At 38.3% G+C, this 23,709-nt stretch overlaps 1 protein-coding gene across 2 annotated transcripts in view; it reads right to left on the reverse strand.

Moving 5' to 3' along the window:
• SBF2 (SET binding factor 2) overlaps nucleotides 1-23,709 on the reverse strand; it is a 552,380-nt gene that overhangs the window by 99,378 nt on the left and 429,293 nt on the right. For both annotated transcript variants that reach the window (XM_006873002.1, XM_006873003.1), the window contains exons 20-26: nucleotides 23,009-23,181; nucleotides 22,717-22,790; nucleotides 20,254-20,449; nucleotides 19,575-19,702; nucleotides 18,091-18,266; nucleotides 12,092-12,237; nucleotides 7,679-7,877 (exon numbers count right to left, since the gene is read on the reverse strand). In XM_006873002.1, coding sequence (XP_006873064.1) covers nucleotides 7,679-7,877; nucleotides 12,092-12,237; nucleotides 18,091-18,266; nucleotides 19,575-19,702; nucleotides 20,254-20,449; nucleotides 22,717-22,790; nucleotides 23,009-23,181 — 1,092 coding nt within the window. The remainder of the gene's footprint in view (nucleotides 1-7,678; nucleotides 7,878-12,091; nucleotides 12,238-18,090; nucleotides 18,267-19,574; nucleotides 19,703-20,253; nucleotides 20,450-22,716; nucleotides 22,791-23,008; nucleotides 23,182-23,709) is intronic.

The following is a 23,709-nucleotide window of genomic DNA, read 5'->3' on the forward strand; positions in this document are numbered from 1 at the left end:
TCCTGGACTAGAAAACAATAGATTTCTTGCTTCTGCCACAAATTCCCCCAGCTGTGAGCTTTCCAACCTTCTAAGTATTCTTTTATATATGGTTCAGAGTTCTGGGACCATCCCCTGAGCCTGCTTGGTCGGGTATTCTGTGTTGTTGTTGGTGGAGCTCTCTGCTATACGTCCAACCAATCCGCCATCTTGTTTGTTCTCTTGCAAATACCTTTTTAAAACAGTGTGAAAGATGACTATACACATGGACCTCACCAGATGGAATACATAGAAATCACATTGACTAAAGAGCTCTGGTAGTGTAGTGGTTACGAATCAGGCTGTGAACCACAATGTCAGCAGTTTCAAACTACCAGCTGTTCCACAGGAGAAAGATGAGGCTTTCTGCTCCCATAAATATTTACAGCCTCAGAAACCCTGCTCAGGGTTGTTATGATTTGGAATTGACTCCACAGCACATAACCACCACTACTACCATGGAAAGAGAAGATGGAAAAGCTCCAAAGCATCAGCTGACACCAGGCCAGGGGCAGACTATGGAACAGACCATAAATTGCTCATATGCAAGTTCAGGTTGACGCTGAAGAAATTAAAGCAAGTCCATGAGAGCCAAAACATGACCTTAAAACATATCCTTGAACACATCCCACCTGAATTCAGAGATCATCTGAAGAACATATTTGATGAATTAGACACTAATGACTGAAGATCAGAAGAGTTGTGGGATGACAACTAGAACATCATATAGGAAGAAAGCAAAAGGTTATTAAGAAGACAAGAAAGAAGGAAAAGACCAAATGGACGTGAGAAGAGACTCTGAAACTTACTTTTCAGTGTAGAGATGCTAAAGAATGTGGAGGAAATGAGTAGGTAAAACAATTGAACAGAAAATTTCAAAGGGCAGAGAAGGCAAAGCCAAATATAATGAAATGTGCAAAGATCTGGAGTTAGAAAACCATTATTATAAATGCTTAAGGAAAGTTTTCCATACTAAAAAACATGGTTACCATAGGTGGGAGGGAAAGGAGAGTAATTAAGTGGCTTGAGGGTAGATACATGCTAGCTTGGGTTACGGGGAGGGCAATACACAAGAAGAGGAAGGGTGGTAGATGAACAATAAAGATAGGGGAAAACTTAGGGAGGTCTGCATGGGCTAAATGGGATAGACGTAAATAGTGATGTATACACAACCTTGGAACAACAGTGTTCTGGGAGCAGTAGATTCATGTAGCGAGACACAGGCTGAATGGATAAAAGAGGGGGACAAATATGATGTGTCTAACTGTCTTGTGAATATTGGTTTTCACTGCATACAACTATAAAACAGACATTTATGTGTGATAGAAATGAACAATGGGAATTATGATTACAGAAAGCTTATAAGCCTGCCTTCAGCCTATAACTGATTGGATTGGATAAAAGGGGAGTTAAGATCTGCCCAGGGAAATAGGCTTCTAGTTAAGCCTATTGTAGAGTATGGGGCCTTAGGTGGAATCCTCAGCTGCATCCAGTACCTTCTGAGTTGGGACATCCCCACTTGAACAGACATGCAGACCAACCCAGAACTGCTGGGACAACAGAAAATGCTTATTTAAAGAAATATCTGCAGAAAAAAAAAAAAAAAAGGATTGTCTTGTTTGAATTTCAAATAAGCTGTTTTCTTTGGAGGCAGAAAGGCAAGAAAAAGTCAGCACATCAGGGACAACTCCCTTCTAGGATTGAAACCTTAACGGAAACCAATGAGTAGTCTAGTATGTTCACTTGGGTCTACTTGGGAGTGGAAGTGGGGGAAATGCAGCAATAAAGACATGGGCTGAGTTTGACCAGGTTCCAATGACACTGAGAGATAGAAGAGGAAGGGCTGGCTGGTCTGAAGTTTAGGAAGATCTGAATTCCTGATCCTGTGGGCACTGACCTAGTCCCTGGGGGCCAGGACTGAGAGTAAAGCAGCCAGCTAGTCTGAAGTGCTGGGAGGTGTGCATGAACTCCAAAACTTGCACTTAGTACCCATTTGACCTTGGATGGCTAACTGATCAGAACTTGACCAGATGAAGATAAAAATATTTAATAATGTGAGCAAGTACAAACGGTCACAGTTTGATGATGCAGACTTTTGTTTATGGATGCTGGTTGTTACTGCCATCGAGTTCATACCAACTTATAGTGACCCTATGCACAACAGAATGAAACACTGCCCGGTCCTGGACCAACCTCAAAATTGTTGCTATGCCTGAGCCCACTGCTGCTGCTACTGTGCCAATCTATCCCATTGGGGAACTTCTTCTATTTCTCTGACTCTCCACTCTATCAAAATTACATCCTTCTTGTACTGGTCCCTCCTGATAATATGTCTGAAGTATGAGAGACCAAGTCTGGCTACCCTGACTTTCAAGGAGCACTCTGGTTGTACTTCTTCCAATACAGATTGGTTTGTTCTTTTGGCAGTCCATGGTACTTTAAATAAATATTCTCCTCCAACACCATTAACTCTAATGCATCAATTCTCCTACAGTCTTCTTTATTCACTGTTCAACTTTCACATGCATATGAAGTTACTGAAAATACCATGGCTTAGGTCAGGCACACCTTAGTCTTCAAACTGACATCTTTGCTCATCAACATTTTAAAGTGGTCTTGTGCAACAAATTTGCCTAATGCAATACATTGTTTGATTTCTTGACTGCTGCTTCCATGAGTGTTGGAAATCTTTGAAAACTTTAATCTTTTCTCCATTGATAAGAATGTTGTTTATTGGTCTGATGGTGAGAATTTTTGTTTTCTTTACATTGAGATGCAACCAATACCAAAAGTTGTGGTCTTTGATCTTCATTAGTAAATATTTTAAATACAGTTCACTTTCTGCAAGCAAGGTTGTATCATCTGCATATCATAGGTTGTTAATGAGTCCTTCTCCAATCTTGATGCCATGTTTTTCTTCATATAATGCAGCTTCTTGGATAATTTGCTCAGCATACAGAATAAATATGGTAAAAGAATATAATCCTGGCGCACACCTTTCCTAATTTAAAACTATTTAGCATTCTCTTATTCTGTCTGAATAACTGCCTTTTGGTCTATGTACAGGTTCCTCATGAGTACAATTAAGTGTTCCAGAATATGCTTATGGATGAAGCTGCTCAGAATTCCAACCAGAATGGAAGGATTTTTCATATCATGGAACAAGCTTATTTCCTCGATTGTTGTTGTTTTTAAGTGTTGTCAAGTCGATTCGGACCCATAGCGACCCTGTATAGGGTTTCCAAGGAGTAGCTGGTGAGCTTGAACCAGCTTGCAGTTCAAATGACTTTGCAGTCTGATGCATTAGCCCACAGCACCACACCAGGCATGATGTTGTTGTTGTTGTTAAGTGCCGTCGAGTTGGTTCTGACCCATAGCGACCCTGTATAGGATTTCCAAGGAGCAACTAGTGAACTTGAACTTTCAGCCCGGCAGTTCAAACAGCTTTGCAGTCTGGTGAATTAACCCACAGTGCCACACCAGGACTCCCCAGACACGATAGGGGCATGCAATTTAGTTGGCTATTATAAATGGGGATGTTGTAAAGGTATGAAGTGGCTGGATTACAAGCTTTCATGAATGTGCTCAGTTTCAGAATGAGGTGGGTAAGGTAGAATCTTCACTGAATAGTTTTCCAGCTGGAGCTGGTGAAAGGAGATGGGGGATGATAATGATAGGATTTTGTGACTCAACTGTAATTGTAGAAGATGTGTGACTAAAAGGGGGAGTAGTTAATCTTTCATTTCGGGAACAGATGATCCAAGGGCCATCAAGAAAGAAGAGCATAAGTGGAGAGTGAGACCCCTACCTAGAGAAGCAGCAACTGCAAAGACGATGGCAGAGGCAGTGGTAGAGAGAGACACACACAGTTGCTGGGTCTAGCACATGGACTAAGATCCCTGGGTAACACAAATGGTTGATGCTGAACTACTGGTTGGTAGCTTGAACCTACAGAGTGGCACCACAGAAGAAAGACCTAACTATCTGATTCTATAAAGATTGCAGCTTAGAAAAAAAAAAGATAAGTATGTTATTAATAAATTTTGATATTATGTGTTCAAATGGCAAAAACAAAACAACAAAAAAAGGATTTCGTATCAGGAAAGATGTGTGCCAGGGTTGTATTCTTTCACTATACTTATTCAACCTGTATGCTGAGCAAATAATCCAAAAAGCTGGATTATATGAAGAAGGAATGTTACATGAGTATTAGAGGAAGACTCATTAACAACCTGAAATATGCAGATGACATAACCTTGCTTTCTGAAATCAAACAGGGCTTAAAATACTTACTGATGAAGATCAAAGATAACAGCCTTTAGTATGGATTACATTTCAATGTAAAGAAAACAAAAATCCTCACCACTGGACCAGTAAACAACAACACATATAAAAATGGAGAATAGATGGAAGTTGTCAAAGACTTCATTTTCCTTGGATCCACCATGAACACTTATGGAAGCAGCACCCAAAAAAATCAAATGACATACTGCATTAGGCAAATCTGCAGCACAAGACCTCTTTAAAGTGTTCAAATGCACAAGACCTCTTTAAAGTGTTCAAATGCAAAGATGTCAATTTGAGGACTAAAGTGTGCCTGACCCAAGCCATGGTATTTTCAATAGCCTCCTACACATGTGAAAGTTGGACAGTGAATAAGGAAGACCATAGAAGAACTGATGCATTTAAGAAGAATATTAAATAGACTGCTAGGAGAACAAAGAAATCTATGTTGGAAGAAGTATAACCAGAATGCTTCTTTTCTTGGAAACCAGGATGTCAGGAGATTTTGTCTCTCATACTTTGGATATATTAGGAGGAGGGACCAATCCCTGGAGAAGGACATCATGCTAGGTAAGGTGGAATCAACGAGATAGGTTGGTGGCAGCAGCAATGGGCTCAACCTTAACAAGGATTGTGAGAAAGGCACAGGGCCAGGTAGTGTTTTGTTCTGTTGTGTATAAGGTCTATGTGCCGGAATCAACTCAAAGGTACCTAACAACAACTCAATCAACATTCATGGATGCAGCAGTCTGGAAAATCTCTTTAAAATATTAAAAAGGCAAAGAAGTCACCTTGAGGATTAAGGTGTGCCTGACCCAAGTCATGGTATTTTCAATAACCTCATTTGCATATGAAAGCTGGACAATGAATAAGGAAGAATGACAAAGAATCCATGCATTTGAATTCTCTCCCTTGAACTGCCAGAAGAATGAACAAATCTGTGTTGGAAGAAGTATAGTCAGAATGTTCCTTAAAAGGGAGGATAGTAACATGGAGGGCATGCTGTCAAAAGGACCGGTCCCTGGACGACACTTCACAAGATAGATTGACATAGTGGTTGTAAGGGTGGGCTCAAAGATAGCAGGATTCAGCGGTATTTTGTTGTGGTGTAGACAGGGTTGCTATAAGTGGCAACCAACTTGATACAGCACATGATATTTTGTTTTTTGTACTACTGTAAATGTATCACTAGTACCTGGTGTGGCATTATAGGATAAACACTTGACCATAAGGTTGGTTTGAACTGCAAGGCTGATGATTCCAACTCACCACCTGCACCTCGGAAAACCCTATGTAGGATTACTATGAGTCGGAACTGCGGCACTTAACAACAACCAAAATAGTATCGTTAAATTTTTTTTTTCAGTTTCTAATTAATTTTTGTATAATGACCTTATACCAGGCAGTGCAGTGGCTCCATAAGATAAGCACTGGACTGCGAACTACAAAGTCCACAGTTCGAGCCTTCCAGTCACTCTGTGGGAGAAAGATAAGGCTTCCTGCTCCTACAAGAATGTAAAACCTCAGAAACCCTATACAGGGTCACTATGAGTTGGAACTGACTCGACTAGATGGCACTTGCAACAACAACAATCTTGTACCAGTGACCTCTAAATTTAACAATTTAAAAGGCTTATCGGTATATTCTTTCAGATTTTGTATGTATATTAATCATATCACCTGTAAAAAATATAGTTCTAATTTGTTCCTTTAACATTTTTATTACTGATTGTTCTAGTCATTTTGCACTATCTAGTAGTCCTGGTGTGGCATAGTGAGTTAATGCACCAGATTGCAAAGTCGTTTGAATTGCAAGGTCGGAGGTTCAAGCTCAACAGCAGCTCCTCGGAAACATTATACAGGGTTGCTATGGGTTGGAACTGACTCAATGGCACTTAACAACAAGGACCTCTAGTACACCACTAAATAGAAGTGGTAGTAGTGGGCATCCTTGTTTTTCCTGCTCTAAGAGGGAAAAAAACCCTCAGTATTTTTAAGATACATATTCAAAAAGGTTACTTTGTATTATAACATGCTGAGCGTTTTTATTAAAGTCATAAAGTGTGCATTACATTTATAAAATCGTTTTCTTTGTATAGTGAACTTACATATTGTTTTTTATTTTGCTAATGTGATAAATTTTCAAATGTCTAGTCAGTTCTATATTCCTTTAGTAAGTCTCTTTGGTTAAAAAGAATCATCTTTTGTGAAATGAACCTCTTGCTATGAAGTGTGTCCATTATCTCTAGTAATGCTTTTTACTTTAAAATCAACTTGAATATTAATACAGGGAAAATATTTATTTTTAAGGTACTTTTGCATGGTATGTTTTTTCTACTCTTATTTTCCATCTTTTTCTTTCCTTATATTTTATATGTCTCTTAAAAGCAGCAGAAAGCATTTAAAAAATATATATTCTAGTAATTGTTGTTTCTTAGATTGTAGCTCATTTACAATAAATATAATTTCTGCTATATTTGAATTTAAATCTACCATCTTACTACTACTCGCTGTTTATTTGTCCCATCTGTTGTGTTGCCTTTCATAGTGACATTTTATGTATAGGAGAATGAAACACTGCCTGGTCCTGTGCCACCCTCACGACTGTTGCTGTGTTTGAGTCCATTGTTGTAGCCACTGTGTCAATCCATCTTACTGAGGAGTAGCTGGTGGGTTTGAACTGCCAACTTGTAGTTCAAATCGACCTTGCTTGCTACTGCTTATCCTACAGTGCCACACCAGACAGTCCTATGGTGGTGGAGTTGGTTCCAACTAATAGCGACTCTGTATAGGGTTTCTGAGGCTGTGAATCCTTACAGGAGAAAGCCTCATCTTTTCCCATGGAACAGCTGGTAGTTTCAAACTGCTGACCTTGAGGTTAGCAGCCTGACCTGTAACCACTACGCTACCAGAGCTCCTTGTTGTTGTTAAGTGTCATCGATTTGGTTCCCACCCATAGTTACCCTGTATAGGGTTTCCAAAGAGCAGCTGGTGAGCTTGAACTGCCGACCTTGTGGTTCATACCAATTTTGCAGTCCAGCACGTTAACCCACAGCGCCACACCAGGACTCTACTAGAGCTCTTTAGGCTCTCCAAATCCTATTCTTCAAGCTATCTTCAGGCTTGCTAGCCAACAGGAACTTTATACAGTGGAAAAGAACTTTACCTTCTACTTTCTGCTCTAACAGGCATTTTAATTTAAGTAATGTATTTCTCAGAATCCCATGCGATGTTTGCTTGTACTGCATATAAAGTGTCGTTCCTATTTTCTGGCATTTTTTCTCTCTCTTTGGACTGTGTACACAAACAGTCCAATCAAGATGTGAATGTAAGAAAGAAAATAAGGGTTCTTTTTAGATCCCACTAAAAGACTTACCTCCGGCAAAGTGAATACATCCTGTTGGAGGCAGTGATTCGAAAATACTCTGGTTTTGAACGGGAAGAGCTGCCACTTATGGTTCCCAAACCTAAACGTTGATAGTCTCTGAAACAAGCTTTTTCCACTAACTGTTCCATTGTAGACTTCTCAGAGGCCTTCAGAGTGGTACTTGTGGGGAGTTCACTGTCATCTGAAACTGTGAATAGAGAAGCCAAGTGAAGAAATGATATAACTCAAGGTAAAGGACTAAGAAATACATGTGAAGATGATTCTTAAACCAGAGACTTTCATTTTAGGACTAATGACACTGTGCATATCACAAATTGTATAATTTCTACGTGAAATAATTTACTTAAACAGATTAAAACAGGTTTCAGTTAACTTTTTAGAACATAAACTTGATAATAAAAGTTTACACATATTGTAATCATTGCAATGAAATGAAATACAATAGGATAAATGTAAAGCTGATGTTCTCCCATGTAAACTATCACTCAATGCACAATAAAAACTTAAAAAAAAAAAAAAGTTTACACATAAAGTTGTAGATTAACCAGAAGTTCACTAATGAGAAAAAACTGGCTTTTTAAAAATAGAAATATAAAGAAGCTATACTTTCTTCTAGGAATTTTTCTGTTAGAGGATGTGGTATTCATGGAAAACTCCCTCACAGTTTTGCAACCACAGGTTACAGAATCCTTTAAGATTTTAGATGTGGGAAAAATTTAGCCAATAATCAAGTATTTTAGGGAGGATTAAAAAAACATTCCTAATTGGTACTGCATGTTCTAACTAAAAAAATTCCATGTTACAAACTGCCCTAATTTACTTTTACATTTATTTTTGAAGTGAGAGACGTCAAATCAAGTTTTCAAAGTCTTTGAGCACATTTCCAAAGTACTAATAATGGTCAAGGGAAAGATACAGCTATTTTCTATTAAAAAGTAAAAGATTATGAGGTTATCACTATAAGAATAAAACTTCGTATTTGTAAACTTTACAATGCAATTCAATCAGGTATAAATTTTTTATTATTTTCAGAAGAACTAAGAGAAGTGTATAGTTTGGTCTTTTTGTGGAATAATATCATATAATGATAGTTTTTGTTCCATGAAATGACAAAAACTTCAAATTAGAAGAGCTAATAATAATGTTGGGAAACAGTGATTCTTTTGTGACTTTGTTTCTTGTTTTCAAACTTTTTATTGTGAATTGAGTGAAGGTTTACAGAGCAGATCATCATTTTACATTCAACAAATCATATACTTTGCTTCATTACATGGTTGCAATCCCCTCCATGTACAAATAGTTAAGACCACTCACCTCTACTCACTTTAACTATTGCATTCCTCCCTGTGCCTTCCCACTACGTTCATCTTTCCTCTGCTAACTTCCCTCTTGTATATTGCCTACCCAGCCATCTATGTCAACATGAAAAATTTTGCCTCCCCCCACCTATCAAAGATTGTTTCTTTTAACAAGATAACCATTTGTCTAATTTCACTCAGCATGTCCTTCCTCCAGGTTCAACCATGTTGTTAAGTGTTTCACAGATTCATTATTCTTCAACATTTTGTAGCATTCCATTTTGTGTATTTAGCAAAAGTTCTTTAGCTATTCTTCTGTTGATAGACATTTAGGCTGTCTCCATCTTTCTGATACATTTTTTGTAGACAGCATATCCTGTTTTTTTTTTTATCCATTTTGCTGTTTATGTCTCTTGACTGGTACATTTAATCCATTTGCATTCAGTTTCATTATCAATAGGTATCAATTGATGTTGTTTTTCTATGTTGCTGCTGGATTCTTTGTTCCACATAATTTTTTATGCTGAGTTAATTTTGTTCGTGGATTTTCTTTTCATTTTTGTTGTGTTAATGTTTACTAAATCTTTCTGATTTTTCTTTTTAAAAAATTTTGATGTGCAGGTGTACTGTTTTTCTTTGAGATTACCCTGTAATTTATTAATGTTTTCCCTGCTTAAAGCAATCTGTTTTATCTTAAAATCTACTTGACTTCTTTACCATTTGGAAGTTTGGTATCTACACTATTCCCTCTTTTTGCTTTGCAGTTAGCTTTATTATACATTAATATCTCTAGTTCACTACTTTCAGTCTCCTATGTTTGTTTTATTTGAAATCTTTCTGTATCTGGATTGAGTTCTGAGTGGTGTTGTCATGTATGGTAATCTCAGGTTGTTGTCTGCAGTTGTTGGTTCTCAATCCAAAGAACACTCATTAGCATTTTTTGTAAAGTTGGTCTGGTTATTACAAATTCCTCAAATCTCAGCTTATCAAAGTTATTCTAACTTTGCAGTTGTATTTGACAACTTTGCTGGATATATGATCCTTGTTTGGCAATCTTTTTCGTTGAGGGTTTTGTATATATTATTCCATTGTCTTCTTGCTTGCATGGTTTCTGCTGAGAAATCAGAAGTTAGTCTCATTGGCTCTCCTTTGTGGCTAACTTTAAATTTTTTCCTGAGCTGCTCTCAGGAGTCTTTCCTTGTCTTTGATTTTGAAAGTTTAATGATGATATGTCTTGGTGATTTTCCTGTTTGGGGTTCATTCAGCTTCTTGTATGCTAATCTTCTCATTTTTCATGGCAATAGGGAAGTTTTTTCCCAACAACTCTTTGACAATTTTCTCTGTGCTTGTCTCTTTCTGTTTCAAATTCTGATCATTCATAAGCTATTCTTCACAGTGTCCCACTTAATTCTTAGGCTTCAGATTTCTTCATTCATTTTCTTCACATCTATTCCTTCATTCTTTCAATGCGTTGTCCATTTTTGAGATCTTAGTGGTAATCTTCTGGATTTCTAATAGCAGGTTTTGAATTGTTATAAAATTTGCATTTATTTTGTCTGTTTGTTCTTGTGTGTTTTCCTGAGTTCCCCTAACGTTTTTATAGTTTTTTCTTTCTTTTCTTTGATCTTTCTTTCAATCCTTAGAAGGTACCTAATTATCATTCTTTAGAATTCATTTTCAGTTAGTTCCATTATCTTTTCTACCTCAGAATCGTTTTCTGTCTCTGCATCTTGGTCATTTGTTTGAGCCATTCTCTCATTTCTTCATGTGAATTAAAATTGTTTGCTGCCTCCAGAGCATTGTGGGATTGTCGTATTTGTAAAAACAGTGCAGTTGTTGGACACGGAGAGGAGAAATCTCTGGGGTGGGATGGGGGGAGGGCGACTGAAATTTAAGGAGTTCACAAGATGGCTGTGGAAAGGATGTGCCAGTTTGCCAGCAGAATTCCTGGCGGCCTTGGTGTATCTATGTCCAGGGCACTCAAACAAAAGTAGTTTGTGGGGACCCTTGTTGAGCCTGGTTTCAATGTCTGTTAGGATCACAGGGAAGCTAGGGGCAGGGTGCCTGGTTGAATGCTGGTTTGGTGGCTCTGAGGGTTTTGTAGGCCTGGAGTCGAGCCCACCTGATTCCAGGCACCAAAGTGATGCAGCTGCTTCTACCTCATGCTGGTGTGGCTCCCAACCACAGGGTTCTGAGCTTCTGGAAAGAAGGGCGTGGATGAGGTGGGAGCTGGCCACACCTCTGGTCATCAGGGGAGCGTGGGGAAAAGGAAAAGATAACACTTTTTGGTCACCCACTCAAATTTGCTGTTAGGCCTCCCTCTGCTGCCAAAGCTGCTCACTAGAGGGTAGAGCTTCGTCTGGCCAGCTCTTCATCAGTCTCGCTCTCTCACCATCTCTGCTTGGCAACTCTTCCCAGCAAGACTCCATTCACCTCTCTAATCTTTCTTTTGACATTCAGGGTGCCAGAATTTCCATCTGTGTCTAATTTTGTCTCTCCTATCTTTGTTATAGAGGGTCTATGTAGTCCATCTGCCTAGTCCTCCATCTTTCCGGAAATCCTTACTTTCTAAGTTTTTATGGTAAACATCAAGGCCCAACAAGTTGTCCTTTCAGTAACACAATGGAAGATCTCTTCATTGTGCCCAGAGGCAAACTTGTAAGTCTACAGTCATACAGGCTTATGTGCATACACATAAAATGACATTAAGTTCTTTCTTATTCCATTAATGGAAATAGAACCTTTATGCCAGTGGTAGTACTGAAATAAGGTTTCTTTATTTTTAGAAGTGGATTAATCTATAAACAACATTTCTTATGCAGTGGATTTTCTCCTTTATCCCTTTTATGAGACCCACATAAAAATGGTCAACAAGCTATTGAATGTATTAAAGGAGAAGTAACATTTAGCAAAATCTCATGTGAAAATGGAGTATTGGAAAAATAATTTTTTCCAGTTCTGAGAGGCTGGTAAGTACTTCAAATTGTCTCATGAAATTGATGTTTTTCTGTTAAAGTTCAGTGCAGCTTTATACATTTTAGATTCCTCTTTCATAAAAGGAAAGGATGAAGCTGAAAAATGAGGGGAAAATGTTCTTACATACCTGATATGTCATCTTCCTCATTCCATCCAGGACGATTCACTCTCTCTTCTACAATTGTCCCTGTCCTCTTCTTCAATAAATACTGCCGCCCAATTGTCATTTTCCCTGCCCGTTTGGCACCTTTTACAATTGTTTTTGAGAAGGTGCTATAAGTAAAAAACAACAAAAAAAAAGAGGATGCCAATTTAATATGAAGGTATGTACCATATCTAATTTTTTGAACCTGCATAGCTCAAGCTGTTTCTTTCCACAGTCAATAGTGTTGACCAGACAATTAGATCAAATTTTACATGACTATCAAATTAATTTCTTATAAAACACTACTGAAGGCAAGACAATGCTTTGGGCAAAAAGTACAAGAAATATAATAATTTTTTTCCAGTTCTGAGAGGCTGGTAAGTACTTCACATTTTCTCATGAAAATCTCATCACCTCATGAAAACATCATCCCAATCTCAACACCTCAATTTGTCTTTTTGGTCAAGCATGCCCAGTCCTACCATGGTTATCCATGCCACATACGTTCTGCATGGAAAGCTAGTCTGCCTTTTTTTTTTTTTAAGTTTTATTGTGAATTATGTGATAGTTTACATGGGAGAACATTAGTTTTATATTCATCCTATCATATATCGTTTCATTGCCATGGTTACAATCCCCTCCATGCATCATCAACCAACCAAAGGGTATATATACCCTGCAAGCCTGCCCCCCTGTCGTCAGCATACAGCCCCTCTCCCTCTCTGGGTCTAAAGTCTCCAGCAGCTCCATCTTTCCACGTCATCATCTCTGCCATCACTGTTCTCTGGGTAGCGTCTTGCTCTCCACTCTTCTCCCTTGATGGTCCCAGGGACCTCCACAACTAGACTGTAAAGTTAATCACTGCCCTCCTTGCTATAAAACATCTACCTTTACATTTCCAACCCTCACAATCAGACCTGATAACAATTATTCACTATTGTATCACAAGAGACCTATTCACATTTCCTTACAACAGCCCTGCCTAGACAGATTGGATACTACTCAGTGGAGATTCTACCTTCTCCCACGCCCTCTGGATCTAGGATCTTGAAAACTTGTAAGCCAGTCACTTCTTGCCTTTGTGCCCCCTCCCCACAAGTTGCCCATCCCTGTCTACTCTGTACATGGAGGGGATGGGAATGATCCTTGCTGTAAATATTTGTTCCCTCTTTTGAGCTACTGCATCCATAAGTGTAGGTCAAGTTCATCAAATTGTATCAGATTATTCTTTTTTTCCTCTTCTTTCTTCTTCTAGTTGAGCTCTGATCATCCAGTCACTGAAGCCAGGTCAAGTGGGTATTATCTGCAAGTGTGGATGTTCTTGTGCATATGCCATCTCTTCTTATCAGCTGGATGCTTCACTCTCCACTCTAGTCCTCTGTGGCTATGTCACTGACTCTGGGCTCAAGGGTCCCCAGGTCTTGCTGCACTGCTGGCCAACTAGGTCTCCACCTGGGTTCACAGGAGTCTATTGAACGTTGTAGGGCTTAGCTCGCAGCTTCATTGCTGTTTTTCACTCCCTTTCCCTTATTGGTGAAGAATGTGGTCACCAATCAGAGTGTGTATTTCCACTGAGTCTTAGTCTTGGAAGGGGGTTTGCTCTGAGGGGATTCGACCACTTGCCTTGATGTCTCCTGGGGGAGCAACTTGCTTGTTCTTGTAGCAATCAGTTGGTCTGCCTATATTGTTTTGTGTTTTTCCTGTCAGTCTTTCTTTCAAGAAGTATCTTCTGTTCTTCTAGTCACTCCAGGCTGGTATGCCTGTCCTTTCAAGAGGAAATTTCCCACCTCTTAAGATTCTGGATGCTGGTCAGGATTCCACCTATAGTCTTATGTAATGCAGAGCACTCTGCAGGAAGCCTCCTTCACTGGGCATGTTGTAGCCCCATTTGAGATATTCCAATCAGTTATAGGCAGAAGACAGACTTACAAGCTTTCTATGATGATATTTCTGGCTATTTCTTTCTCTCCCCCTCCAGTTTCTATTTTATAATGGTATGCAAGGGAAACCAAGATTCAAAAGACAGCTAAGCATCTTAACATTATTCCACCCCCCTTTTCCCCATTCCAACCATGTCTCAATCCCTGTATCCTAGAGCCTTGTTGTTCCAAGGTTATGCATACATTGTTATTTACCTCTGTCCCACTTAGTCCATGCAAGCCTGCCTAATTGTTCTCCTATCTACTTTGTTCTTCCATTCCTCTCCCTCTTCTTTGTATACTGCCCCCCTCCCCAGCACCCAAACTATCCTGTGTCTATTCTCTGCCCTGTGCTCCACCTTCCCCTTCCTCCCCTCACCCCACCCCACTCCCGTCCTTTTCTACTGATTCAAACACTTCCACTAGCATACAGGTCTTTCTGTGAGAAAGTACAATTATAGCTAGTAACACCTTTTTTTTCCTCCTTAAGTGTTTCAAGCATGTATATGTGGTATCTTGCCTCTAATTAGATGCAAACCTTCTAAGTTATGGAAAATAATAATATTACATAATATTATTTAACTTTTGGAGAGGAGAAAACTAAGCAAATGGAAATTTAGCATACTTTTGAGAACCAACTTTCATAAATGGGAAACTAGGATACAAAGATGTCAGCTTGAAGACTAAGGTACGCCAGCCACAAGCCATGGTATTTTCAGTAACCTCATATGTGTGTGAAAGTTGGACAGTGAATAAGGAAGATCGTAGAAAAACTGATGCATTTGAGCTATGGTGTTGGAGGAGAATACTGAAAGTACCATGGGCTGCCAAAAGAACAAACAGATCTGTATTGGAAAATGTACAATCAGAGTGTCCTTGGAGGCCAGGATGGCCAAACTTCGTCTCTCAGACTTCAGACATATTGTCAGGAGGGGCCAGTCACTGCATACGGATATCATGTTTGGTAAGGTCAGAGAAAAAGAGGAAGACCCCCAGAGAGATGGATTGGTCAAGTGGCAGCATCAATGGGCTCAAGTGTGGCAACAATGGTGAGGTTAGTCCAGTGTTTTTTGTTCTGTGGTGCATAGGGTCACTATGAGTCAGTACTTGATGGCACCTAACAACAACAACAACAACAGGATGCAAATCACTTAGCATAAAAGTGCTTTATATATTCAAATAGTTTACATTTTCTTGCTGATAGAAAATCTAGGTACAGAGTATTTAGAGCTCAGAGAACTAAACAAAGAAGCTATTTCCTAGTTAATGATATTGAGATGAAAGTTTTGAGGATGATTATTCTGATTATTCTTTTATTGTCAAATAGTTTTATCAGACCCTGTGTTTCATAATCTAAAATGCAAACCTGAGGATTAGGAATGATGTTTTAAGTAATAGTTTAAAATCATAAAACACTGTGTGCCTAGGAGACTGGCTTGCAGAATGAGTCTTGTGGATGGATATTTAAATGATTATATATATATATATTTTGTTTTGTTTTGTTCATTTGGAAATCTAAGATGTAAAATGGGAACCACAGCGGGGAAGTAGGATAACTTTTGTTGTAGGGAGAGGATTGTAATCACTGGGATGAAACAAAGTGTTGTTATGTGCCGTGGAGTCGGTTCCAACTCATAGCTACCCTGCATAGGGTTTCTGAGGCTGTAAATCTTTACAGGAGCAGAAAGCCTCATCTTTCTCCCGCGGAACAGCCAGTAGTTTCGAACTGCTGACTTTGTGGCTTGTAGCCTAATTCGTAACCACTACGCTACCAGAGCTCCTTGAAACAAAGTGTAGGATTTGTTGAATTTTACATAAAGCTGATGATTTTATCTGTAAACCTTCACTCAGTTCACAATAAAAAGTAAAAAAAACAAAACACAAAAAGAAAATCATAAAACACTGGTATTTCCAAAGTTAAACCTACTGAAAATCATTTGAGGTATAACTTAAACTCAGTGGGATTTACATAAAAAATTTCCATCTAGGGCTAAGACCAAGGAGCTCTGGTAGCGTTGTGGTTACGAATGGGGCTATGAGCCACAAGGTCAGCAGTCCGAAACTACCAGCGGTTCCGCGGGAGAAAGATAAGGCGTTCTGCTCCCGTAAAGATTTACAGCCTCGGAAACCCTGTGTAGGGTCGCTATGAGTCGGAACCAACTCCACGGCACATCACAACAACAACAACAACAGGGCTAAGACCACTGATTCATGTACTCGAGGCAATTCTGTTGTTATTATGTGTTGTCTTGTTGATTGTAACTCAAAGTGTATACAGTTTCTGAGGCTGTGTATTTTTACAGAAGCAAAAAATATCATCTTTCTCCTGCAGAGCAGTCGGTGGATTCGAACTGCTGACCTCATGGTTAGCAACCCAATGCATAACCCACTATGTCATCAGCACTCATTCAAGGCAATTCTAGAATGTTTTAAATTTTACAATTGCTGTATCCATTATCATAGCTGGATAAAATAGGCCTGACTGAATGTGCGTGTATATGTATATGGGATCCTGGTGTGGCATTATAGATAAACATTGGACTGCTAACCACAAGGTTGGCAGTTCAAAACCACCACCAGAGGCTCTGGGAAACCCTATACAGGGTCACTTGAATTGGAACTGACTTGATAGCACTTAACAACCACAAATACAAACACACACACACACATACATATGGAGTCCTGGTGTGGCGCTATAGGATAAACATTTGACCACAAGGTCAGTTTGAACTGCAAGGGCGGCAGTTCAAATTCATCAGTCACTTCTCAGAAACCCTATATAGGGTTGCTATGGGTCGGAAGTGATTCGCTGGCACTTAGCAACAACAATATAGATGTATGTATGTATATATGTATTCCTGACAGTTTCTAAACCTAACCTAACCTAAAACACCATACAAAGTTTTATTTCTGTTGTCTGTAGAAGAAATAAATATCTTTAGCTTCTCTGTGACCCCACAGTACTAAGATGCTTAGTTCACTGTTGTAAATATCTAAAAGGCTGTTTGTGTCTATACCTGGTTATTCTCCTTTACTTCCCAGGTAACAGTGGTACTGGTGGCCAGCTATGACACACTGTCTGGAGCCTGAAATCCTCTATAATCCTTAGGATTATAGAGGAAAGGCCGCCAGAATCTGCAAAGTTCTCCCTAATATGTAATTTGTACTGGAAGAGGCCCACATTCTAGGTGATTAATTAATGATGAAAATGAAGACATTTTAGCACTTATATTTTATCATTGATTAAAGAGAATCTTACAACTGCTATTTTATAAATGGAACTTTAAAATGTCAACATAAATTTCTGAAAGCCTTCATTAGAAAATATGAACTTCTAATAAAGAAACATGACATGTAAATGCAATGCCTAATCCTAGATTAGATCCTGAACCAGTGGAGGAAAAGTAGCTATAAAAGGGTATTACTGAGATCATTAAAAAAAAATGGAATATGAATCTGTGTTAGATAAAAGTAATATGTCAATTAAATTTCCTGGTTTTGATTATATTGTGGTTATATAAAATAATACCTTTAATGTTCATTGACATATTTAAGGACAATGAGGTTTTATGAATGTAACTCACATGTTTTATGTTTTAGAAAAAAATATGAAAGACTGACCAAACAAACTGAGCAAAATATAAATAACTAGTTAATTTGAGTAAAGGAATTCTCTGTACTATTGTAACTTATCTAAAAGCTTGAAATTATATCAAAGTAAAAAGTTACAAAATAGAATTAGAAAATAAGGACTCCCATCTCTAGATCAAAACTTAACTATCCATGAGCCTGGATATTATGAAAGCTGGAGGGATTGCTTAACAGTTAAAAAACAGGAAAACAGAACTCACATTCTGAATATACAGCATGAGCACTGGACATGACAGTCAAAACATCTGTAATGCTTAGTCTTAGAAACTTGTTATATACGAGGCTATCAATGAGCTTGGTTGGCTCAATGGGTTTGACAAAATAGCAAAGAAATGAGCAATCATGCAAAGGATGGGTCATATCCCCAAAGGACATGGGAGGCTGAAATTAAAAGACTGTTTTTCTTCTTACCGAAAGGAGGTGTTTTTTTCTTTCTGTTTGGGTAAAATTATTTGCGGGGTAGTTTGTCCAGCAGCAAAAGCAAAGGTGCTAAAAATAGACTGAGGATAGCGGAATTTCATCAGCTGTTTCTTAAAGATCTCTACTACTTCTGGACTCACTTCTTCATCAAATGCTACTTTAATCAACTAGAGAAAAAGAGATTAAAAACATCAAGAGCATCAAAGATTTCCAGACAGTTTTTACCAATACCACAGAAATAACAGAAAGTAACAATACTAAGTGGAAGACTTTAGAAGTTGAGGGACCTTGGATATTATTAAATACAATCTTTTGATTTAAAAAATTTTAAATTTCATGTATCTTGAAGGTGGGTTTCTCTAAAAACTCTCTCCTATGAAAGGCTGAAGAAACAGACAAGCCCATCGCATATCTGAGCTGTTGGTTTTAGATGGGAAACTTGGCCTATAAGGTCTTTTTCCACCTAGAGATACTATAAATCTAAGGAGAAATTAATTCAATTTGACTAGAATCCTAACCAGTACAGTTATGCAGTGTTTTAGTTTAGAGGTCTTTGGCAGTTAGGAGAGTGAGGAAATCCCTAGGGAGTCAATGGTCTGATGGGAGAAGGCCTAGAGACTAAAGGTCAGCACCTCAGTTTCACAAAATTAGCATAGGGAGTTACTAGGGATAAATGAGGCAAGAGTTAGAGTCCTTGTAAATTTGAGAAGATAGAGACAAAGCATGAAGAATAGGAAAAGCAAAATACCATAAAATGAACTTTTTTTTTTTTTTTTAAAAAGGAAAAACTAATTAAGGTCACTGGTTTAAATAAGTAATTCGACAAGTTCTGAAGTCCCTAGAAAAATCCTTGTTTTATCAGTGGTTATTCAGTTAGCGAGTCCCTAAGTAATGTAAATAGTTAATGAGTTCTGCTAACTGAAAGACTGGCAGACCAAGGCTAGTCAGACAACCTCTGGAAGAATGGCCTGAGGATCCACGTCTGATAAACGAGCCACTGAAAACCTCACGGAGCACAGTTCTACTATGACACAAAATAAAGCAGATGGCAACTGGTTGGTTTGGATTAAGTTAGTACCAACAGTACTTTAGTCCTCCACACACTTCTCAGAGTTTTATCTCTTTCACAGGAAAGCCAAAAGGCAGTTCCTTCTGAAATAGATGCCAGAAGAATTGCTTTTTATCTAAGGTCTTAATCAAATACAAGTTGAGGTATAACTTGACAAAAGCCAATTGTATGTGTTTAAGTTTCTAAGATTACTAAACATTGATAATTTGTTGGTACTAAGTTGGCTAACTGCACAGGAAATGAGGGGTTAAACTCAGGACTATTCATGAGTTTACTCAGCTGAAGACTACCCTTCCAGATCCTTTGGTCTTCCTCATCCTGTAGCTTCTAACCACAGAAAATTGTCACAACAGTAAATCTTTGAAAAGTTTTAAACAATACAAGAATAGTTCCCTTCTCCAAGTACCTGAAAAGATGCTGATGTGATCTGCAGTCCTTCTTGCATATTCTGCTGTAGCTGGTTCTGCATTGTGATCTTCTTCTCCTTGGTGATGGAGGCAATGGGAAAGCTCCGCACAACTGTCTGCTCACCAACTGCAGAAAGACAAGATTTACTAAACAGCATTGTATAGGTTACTCTACTGCTCACTTTGCTAGTCTTTGATGGAGAAAGGTATCTGGAGAAGGCAGTGCCTAGGGATGCAGTGAGAGAAAATGGCATTATTCTAAAATATTATTAATTTTATTACATGACAATTCCCTCCGGAGACACATCCTTTCCTAGAGATAAACAACTGTTACAGCCTACCTGCTATCTTGCTTCTTTCTATCTCCCAACCTACTATGCTCCACAAAAGATCATCTGACTCAATGCAATCTTATAGGAAGAGACATATTATATAGAAAAAGAAATATCCTCAAATATTGAAGACATCAAAGATTAAGAATAAAGCAAAAAAGAAAGGTTTTAAAATATGTGCTCAAATTATCATTAGCTGTTGACAGATAAAAATATCCCAAAAGTACCACTTGGCAAAAAGTTTATTTTGAATCTGAAATATCTATAAATTACTGCCCACAGACAGAATCAAAACCTCATATACCATAATATATATTTATGTACTGATGACATATTATGAGCATACCTAGTTGATCATGGGGAGTTCCTCTGAAGAGAATTCTGTATGTGGTGAGGAACAAGGCTCCTTCTGCTGGCAGGAGCTGAGGGCCTCCAAGAAGGCCTCCAGTGGCCTCCTCTCTTCCATCAGGATCCAGCAGGACGCGAAGACCTTCACAAACAATTTCTTCTCCTGGCAGTAGAGTAGGTCTAAGAATCTTGGGCTAACAAAAGAGAAAACATTTTAAATGCAATTCTTATATGGCTTTTAATACTTAAATAAAGGTTGCCTTTTCAGTTCTAGATCTAAAAATCCTTAGTCAAAATTTCCAGATTGCCAAATTGACAAAAACAGATTTGGAAAGAGAAAGAAATGAAGGTTTCCTCATCCAAGCATGAAAATTTTTTTGTAGCATTGCTTTGTTAACAATAAAATGATTGGAAATAACTCAGATCTTTGAAGCATCAATTCAAAAGAGTTCGTTTTAACATTAAAAGCACCAAGCAGAGAGACATGTGTTAATATAGAAAGATAGCCAGAATACATTGCTAAATAAAAGCAGCAGCAAATAATGTATAATGTAATCCCATTTTTAGAAAAAGAAGGGAAAAGACTGTGAGAATCTGAACCAAACTGTTAAAGGTAAGGAGTCCTGTTGTGGTGCTGTGGGTTAATGTGCTGGACTGAAATGTTGTTTGAACCACAGTCAACTCTTTAAACTTATCAGCCGCTCCTCAGAAACCCTATACAGTGTCACTATGGGTTGGAAATGACTTGATAGCACTTAATAACAACAACATCTTAGGTTAGGTGAATATGAGGGTGAGGGGTAGGGAGGACTGTGAAGGGCTTTTCCTTTTTACAGTTTCTTTCATTCATGCCTTTTATACAAAGTGCATTGATGCTTTTATAAAGTGAAAAAACAAAACTTTAAAAATGGATGAGTCTTGGGTTGGGGGCTACAAAGGCAAGAAGTGACTGGCTTACAAGCTTTCAAGAGGGAACCTAGATCCAGAGGGCCTGGAGGAAGGTAGAATCTCCAGTGAGTAGTATTCAATCTGATGCAATGAAATGCAGACGGGTCTCTTGTGATACAATAGTGAATAATTGTTATCAGGACTGACTGTGAGGGTTGGAAATGTAAAGGTGGACGCTTTATAGCAAGGAGGGGAGTGATTAACTTTTCAGTCTAGGAGCGGAACCCTACCCAGAGAAGTAGTGATGTCTGAAATGGAGCCAGAGATGATGACGTGGAGCGATGGAGCAGCTGGAGACTTTAGATCCAGAGAGGGAGAGCGACTGTGTGCTGAAGACCTGGAGGGCATGGGGGAAGGATTGCATGGAGGGGATTGTAACCATGGCAATGAGAGGATATATGATAGAATGAATGTAAAACTAATGTTCTCCCATGTATACAATCACATAATTCACAATAAATCATAAAAAAAAAAGGATGAGTCATTTAAAAAACCTGGTCTTGTAATTTATTTATTTAGCTTTTAAAAACTTTTTATTGTGAATTAAGTAAAGATTTAGAGAACAAATCAGTTTTCCATTCACTAATTTATACACATTTTGTTCCCAGTCATTGATAAGTTGTTGTTGCTATTAAGTGCCATAGAGTTGGTTCTCACGCATAGCAATCCTATATAGTGTTTCCCAGACTTGCAGGAGAAGGTAAGTAATGAGTATCAAGCATTTTGGGCAATCCTGCCATAGTATCCTTAATATGAGGAACTAGATGGTACATTCTTCTGCAGAGTTTAGTGCTAGGAAAAAATTCTCTCCTGAAGATCTAATATGCTTCTTTTTCTTTTTTTTTTACTAAGGAATAAGCAGTCAGAGCTAAATGTAAGGGCAAAGTATATAATGATTATTGTAGCTCAGTATCCTCACAGAATTTTCTGTCCTATCAAACTTCAGCGCTCTCCTTTGATTTTGTTCTTCCTACTTCTGTTACAGAGGTGAGAGGGCTTGAACCCTATTCCACAGACTGGTGGCAGACTAGCTATAAAATATTCATCTTGAAGACTTGTTAAAATACAGATTTCCAGGCCGTGTCCCAGGAGACTCTAATTCAGGAGGCTGGGTAGGATTTAGGATCTGAAATTTTAATACACCTGTGATATATAGCCAGATTTAGGAAACTTCTATTTTCATGGTGAGTGCCTTAAATTCTTTTTTGGAAGTAGGCAGGGCATAAAATCTTGGGTTGAGTTTGTAAGTTAGAACTGCTCATAATTTATACCCTGCCTATAAAAGTAGACTCAACAAGAGGTTATTATTGCTCCTTTGTTGAAGCCACTGTTCCTATTTCAGTATCCCTTTCCTAAGGACGACAAGACAAAACTCTTCTAAAAGTTTAATGTATCATTAAAACCAGCACTGGATTTGGAAAAAGTTAAGAGAAGGTATTTTTGGGGGGCACAACAGTTGCCACTTTTAAGAAGAGATACTATAGCCTGAAAGCATGCAGTCTGGAATATTTACCTTCTGTATTGGTGGAAGCCTTCTACTCTCTCGATGCACCGCTTCTAGGGTCTCGATATGCATAGCAACAATTCCTAAGATGAGTCAGAGCATTCAAAATGAAAGAGCACAACACAACAAATTGCAAATAATTTATGATTAAAAATTAATCAAAACATAAATCAACAGCATGGCTAAGCTACATGGAAGACAAGTATTACAGGTCTTATGCTGGAAAAAATTGACCCAAAAGTGAAGTTCTTACTTAGTTATCTCTGATATTTGGAGTCTCTAGTATCTGCACAGTGATTACCTGGTATCATGCAATGAAGGCTCTTGATGTGATCCTGAGTAACTCCACTCTCTGTACAAATCTTGTCAATAAATCGGGTAATAAAACGCACAACAGAATTGGCAATGTCATTATTCTCTGAATCTTCAAACCCACTCTCTGTATCATAGCTCTCAGCTACACTTCCTGCAATACTAAGTAAAGGAAAATAAATCAGTCAGTATGCAAATGTAACAAATGATATTACAGTTCATTTACATAGCAATTTAAACTTGCTCAAAGAGTTGTACACTCAAGTACACGTAATTCCATGTTAAGTGGTGATATATGATGCTAAATTTGCCTGTATTTGGAAGCTACTGTCAGCCATTATCCTTTGGATTCAGATTTGTTTTTGCAAGGAAAACAAATTGCTTTTCCAAAAGGCACTCAGGAATCATAGAAAAAAAGTTAAAGGGGACTCTTTAATTTATCTTATATCCAAGCCTTAAAAGAAAACTAAAAAAGCCCTAGTAATCCCAAATTGGAGTCCTTGTGTGGCACTGTTGGATAAGCACTCGATCACAAGGTTGGTTTGAACTGCAAGGTCAACTGTTTAAACTCACCAGCTGCTCTTTGGAAACCCTATACAGCTTGTGCTATGAGTCAGAAACATCAACCTTGTAGTTAACAGGTCAGCATTTATCCTAAAGCACCACACCAGGACTTGCCACACAGAGCCA

This window comes from Chrysochloris asiatica, unplaced genomic scaffold, assembly GCF_000296735.1.
Source record: "Chrysochloris asiatica unplaced genomic scaffold, ChrAsi1.0 scaffold00219, whole genome shotgun sequence".
In the NCBI taxonomy this organism is placed as follows: domain Eukaryota; kingdom Metazoa; phylum Chordata; class Mammalia; order Afrosoricida; family Chrysochloridae; genus Chrysochloris; species Chrysochloris asiatica.